Source organism: Cynoglossus semilaevis, chromosome 7 (assembly GCF_000523025.1).
Source record: "Cynoglossus semilaevis isolate Cse_v1.0 chromosome 7, Cse_v1.0, whole genome shotgun sequence".
Classification (NCBI taxonomy): domain Eukaryota; kingdom Metazoa; phylum Chordata; class Actinopteri; order Pleuronectiformes; family Cynoglossidae; genus Cynoglossus; species Cynoglossus semilaevis.
This window is the reverse complement of record NC_024313.1, coordinates 6,933,478-6,939,477: the sequence shown is the minus strand read 5'-3', so window position 1 is coordinate 6,939,477 and position 6,000 is coordinate 6,933,478. Positions and strand designations below refer to the sequence as shown.

The following is a 6,000-nucleotide window of genomic DNA, read 5'->3' as shown; positions in this document are numbered from 1 at the left end:
GAGGAAGTTGTAAGTTGTGACTTGTGTTCCACAGGTGGTGTCCATGAAGGCTTGATTGCAGAGCAATTGGTTGGCCTTGTGCCAACGTTGGTCGTTAGGGAAGGCGGGAACAGCTGGGAGTGATTGGAGTGGGTGAGTATTTAGGGCTCAGTGTGACAAGCGTCAGCGTAGCATCACCCAAGTGTTTAGCCTGTGTTAGCTCTGTGTTCAGCTCTGTTTGTTCAGCACTGCTTGTTCCAGCTCTGCTCTTGTTCCGGCGTCTGCTCGAGTGAAGGTCGTCCTCGGGCGAAGTCGGACGAGGGCAAAGTCGAAGCGTGTCAGCCTGCGCGTGTCCGCCGAGCAGGGTCCGCCGAGAGGGCACGGCATGCTGCCCGATTTTACTCAGAATTTGCTCACCATCACGCTCTCCCCCACACCCACAGAGAGCTAACGGGCGCCTCATGGCCACGGCATGCTGCCCAACTTCACTCAGGTATCACACACACCTCCAGCAAGGCCACAGAACTCTCACCAATTTCACTCAGCTACCACCAATCCTCTAACTTCTCCCACAGAACCCTGGCCACATTGCCCCCACTACAAGCAACACCTCCAACCTCTCCCCCACACCTACAGAGAGAGGAAACAGCCACCTCATGGCCACAGAATGCTGCCCAACTACACTCAGGTATCACAAACACCTCCAACAAGGCCACGGAACTCTGACCAACTCTCCTCGGACTTCTACCACCAAACCCTGGCCAAATTGACCCCACCACAGGCAACACCTCCAAGAAGGCCACAGAACTCTGCCAAATTCCCCCACCATGAGGGACACCACCAACTCAGCAAACAAACGATCCAATCAGCCACCAAGTAAGAACACCTGCACACCACACTCCACACAAAAACAAGGCACACACATAGAACTAGTTGCTGGAGCCACAGGCCTCCACCAACAACCTCTAACCAAATTGCTTTCCTCTCACACCCACACAAACATTTGCAAACATACTTGGTACACCTGCAAGTGCTTGCAGGCGTACCAACATAATCCTGCTGGAAACTCCAGCAGGAGTTGCTAGCAGGAGTATCCTGCTATTGATTGCACCAATCCCCAGCAGACACACCTGTAGCCACTCACACCACCTAATTACCCCAGAAAACACAAGGCCAACAACAAGGCCTAAACACTACCTACAACTCCAACTACCCACACTTTGCTTGAAAGTCCTGCAGGACTTTCAACCTACACTGCTCCCAATTTCCACCTCTACACCATACCACCTACATAAACTTAAAAACCTCCAGCTACAACCTCTAACCACACTTTCTCTTTTCAGTCACACCCAGGAAGCATCCGCCTCCACCGCACTCCTGCAAAACAACGAGCCCCATCGTCAATGGCCACCGACACCTGAGGCAACTTCCCACATCCTGCAGGACTCTCCAGCAGCAACTCTTGCCCACATGTGCAGAGGCCACACACAACAACTGCACCTCAAGCCACACGGACACCTGCCACCAAACTCTGGCCGTGCTACTACCTGTGTCCATGTGCTACTACTGTGACACTAGTAGCATACTAGTAGCACAGAACACATGTGCTCCATGCTACCATTTTGTCTTACCTAACCCTGTGCCCACTGTCTCCTCATGTACTGCCTTTCACCCATTCAATAAAGTATACTTTACCAAACTACCTGTGTGTCTGTCTTGCTTCTGCCTGCCCACACTCACAACACCACACAACACACTACTACCCACATAATGCCAACCCACACTCTATAACATTCCTCCACAACAACCCCTACATCAACATACAGCCTACCGCTACAACCTCTAACCACTTCCCCTTCCTGTCACCCACAATGCAACTTCTTTGCTGGCAACTCCTCTGCCACTTCCCCACAGCTACACCAGCAGGCCAACCAACACAACAACAACTGACCCAAACCACTCAGACCACATTCCCACACAAAACACCACACCAACTACAACACCACCACTCCTTCTTGCTAGCTGCTGTGTGCACATGTACTACCATGACACAAACACCACTCCATCCATGTGCTTCATGCTACCATTCTGTCCTCTTCCCCTCAACACAATGCTTACATACCCACACCAACTGCAAAAACACACTCACAAACATGTCCTTCAACAACTCCAACTACCCACTGCCACCTAGCAGACAACTACTTCATTGTTCTGCCTGTCACACATTTACAAACACACATATTTCAATACATCCATACCATTTTCTCACACTACTTCAGTGACCCGCACCAAACACCACATAATCTGTCACAGCACACTATCACTACTCCAATCCAATCACTTCCACGCACTCCCCTCCCATCACAGTGTGGACACAGTGTCCTGCTACACTGATCTCTGCCACTCACCCTAAACTACAGTCTACCCTACTATGCCATCTGTCACACTCCACCAACACCACAATCCAACTCCCAACAACCAACTCCAACAAATGCCTACCACACCACCCCCCTACACTTCTCCACATTTACACTTCACTCATGCATTGCTCATCTCACAAAAGCTCACTCGCACTAACATCTCCTTCCCCTCCCTTTCCAATCATCTGCCCCACCCACTACATCCTCCTCCTCTACTCCATCAATGCTCACTCATCATTCACCACCTCTTGTTGCCATTGATGCCTTCCAATGTCAGCTACATCAACTTTCCTATCACAATTACAACACACACATTACACTTACCCCACATAACACTACACAATATCACACAACACATACCCATATGGGCCTATTGCAAAAACCATCTGGATCACTACACCACCATCACACAAAAGAACATATACAGTCATCCTTTACACATCACATTACCAGGGTCAGATTAAGACACTCCTTACCAACCACACCACATACAACACTTTGAAACAAGATCCAACCACTGCATACAACATAAACGCAGTACAATGTTCACAACAACTGAACAAACACTACAATACTAACCACAGTCCATATTTCTAACTACACCCCGGTAACTCCACCCCACACATCTACAGACTTTCTAAAGTGCGTAACACAGCTGCTCCTCTTACACCCATATTCTGCAGCATCAAACCCATCACTTACAACATTGCTAAACATCATTCTCATGCTTTTACACCAATACTCAAGAACACATCATATCACATCACATCACAATGTCTCTGGACTTTGCTGACAAACTTAAAAGACTCCAACTGGAACCACATCACACAATGCCTTCCTTCAACACATCACTTCACCTTTTCACTTACATTCCACTTACTACAACACACATCTTCCACTAACACCGCCATCTTAACTATACTCCTGCACCTCTGCTTCACCACAAACTTCCACTTCAACAGCTGTTCTTACAGACACTAACACCCCACAGGTTCTCAGGTATCTCCATTTGTAACCAACCTTCACATCACGCACACACTACAAAGGACACTAACCTCCTGCAGCACCACTACAGTACACCATCACACTGGTACAAATACATGATTACAATACCTCACCCAACACCTCATACAACCAACAACCACATCCTATTCACTACACACACTCTCAAAGGAGACTCCCTGGCCTTTCTGGACTGTGCAGTACACATAAAGGAAGACAGAAACCTTTACGTTGCTGTCCACACGCTACCCACCCACACCAACCAACACCTACACTTCAAATCACATCACCCACTACTACATACATTGGAACTTATTACAACTCTGCATCACAGAGCCAAACACATCCCTTCACAAGAGGAGGACAACACTACAGTCCCACATCAGAGGATCTTCAAACACCTACAGCTACCAACCACAAACACAGAAAGGAGGACACTCACAAACAGAACAACATTATCATTCCTGATGCTGCCGGGACCTCCAACAAACTTTGCACACTTCTTAACCAACACCAACTTCCTGTACATTTTTTACCCACCAACACCCTCAGACAAACACTGGTTCGTCCAACAAACAAGCAACATTGCATTTGCAGCACAGTGCAACGACGACTGCCCTGATCTTTACATTTGTGAGAAAACCCACAAACCCCCATACAAGCGTATGCAACAACACAGGGGAGCCAGTTACTCAGGGCACAACTCACCTCTTCATCTACATCATGGCTGTCAAACTCTTTTTCCCCAGGGGCCACATCAGCAATTCAGCTCCCCTCACAGGGCCACTTGTACATGCACAACTGCATACATCAGGGGTCACCAATTGATCTATTCACTTCCTTCATTTAAAGATAACATATCACTACTTCATAACACTAGGTCTTCCAACTCCAATACCAACACAACACAATCTTTAAAATGTTTCACCTTCACCACAAAATGATCCTTCAAAGCTCAGTTCCTTTCCACTGCTCTGTAGTAACAGCTGGAACTGGCTTACCTGTCCTTGGAACAACAACGTTCAGGGAGCACTGCTATAGCTCTGACTACTCCATTACATACTAATACATGTTTCTATACTTGATTATTTTTTTTCCAGTCTACAAATACTCTTCCTTGTTGTGTCATTACACAAAAATTAACTTCACTAGGTTATGACCGCCTTTACTAAATGCCTTTTAAGCTCCTGCAGGCCCCACAACTCATCATGGAGGGCCCCTTCACTTTGCCACATCTGATCTACATCTTGAGGACAAAGGACACACTTTTGTGGATGAGGATGTACATACATATCCTCACCCCAAACGACAGATGCTTGCTCAGAGGGCTGGAGGACGCCATCTATGTTACTCTGGAGATACCATCTCTCAATAGAGTAGGTGGTTGGAGACACAACCTTCAATTCACCTACAATGTCATCCTGACTTCTCACCCCAAACACCTCAACCCCTCCCTGAAAACAACACCACTGTTTCATTTCTAAGGACACCCAGCCATAACTGTCGCTCACATCCAACTATTAATCCACACCTACGGTACCACTCCCCATACACAACTCTAATCTTGTGACTTCACATTCCACCCTCCTTAGAATACGGTGTTTTTCACCACACCTCCATCCCCCCCTTTCTGCAACACCCCTCATTAAAGGTGTGCAGCCCCCTTTGAGGCTAAATACCACAATTTCCCAGTACTCTGTCAGAACTGAAGAAGCCTCTTGGATGACACCTCAAACATCCTCACAAACAAAACCACTTTGTCCAGTTGCTCTCCATGTAACTATTGAGGGCCTCATGTCACCATACACAAACTGCTCATGACCTGCTCACAGGATACATCCACACAAGCCTTTATAAGCTGCCGCTGCTACACAAACATGCACTACACCCACTTGCTCCATAACCACATATTATTACATATAGACATATAGTGCATGCTCTGCATATGTGACTTGGTGACACAACCACACCAAGACCTCTGTCTTAGAAGGAATAGATAGACATTGATTCCTGGAAGATACGCTCTATAACCCACATACACATTTATTCTTGGAACATATGTATTGTCAATATAAACATATGCACTCAGCATAGCAGAGGAAATTATAATTACAATTTGTCTCTCACTGCACATCCTGTAACACAAGCATAACAACCCAGAGCTCTGCAAATAAAGACCACTTCAATTGGAACCTGATTGCTTCTCTTCTTTATCCAATTAAAAACCCCGCCAACAACACTATTTTTTTTTGGGTTTACATGACCTGCATGACTGCAAACCTACACAGACATACCCAACACTAGAGGGAGCCCATCTGAGGCAGCTGCTACAGGCACTTCTACATACCTTACATCAAAACCCTGCACACACCATACACAGTAGCTCCACTCACATCTCTTCATCCTCTTCACCAAACTACCTCTGTGTCTACATCCACTCCTTCCATCCCTTCCTGTCAAACTACAGTCACATCACCACCACTCACAGCCTCACTGTCACCACTCATAATAACTACCTGCCTACTCCCCCTACAGGTGCTTCACAGCTTCCACTGCTCCCCACACATGCACACAACACATTCTCATGTCTGTATGCGTG

General features: G+C 47.0%; 1 protein-coding gene across 1 annotated transcript in view; it reads left to right on the top strand.

The window, feature by feature from the left end:
- Positions 1 to 2,569, top strand: part of LOC103380971 (early nodulin-75-like) — a 21,873-nt gene extending 19,304 nt beyond the window's left edge. Inside the window, exons 4-5 of the mRNA XM_017033622.2 lie at positions 555 to 855; positions 1,323 to 2,569. Coding sequence (XP_016889111.1) covers positions 555 to 855; positions 1,323 to 1,551 — 530 coding nt within the window. The 3' untranslated portion in view covers positions 1,552 to 2,569. The remainder of the gene's footprint in view (positions 1 to 554; positions 856 to 1,322) is intronic.
- Positions 2,570 to 6,000: the final 3,431 nt, after the last annotated feature.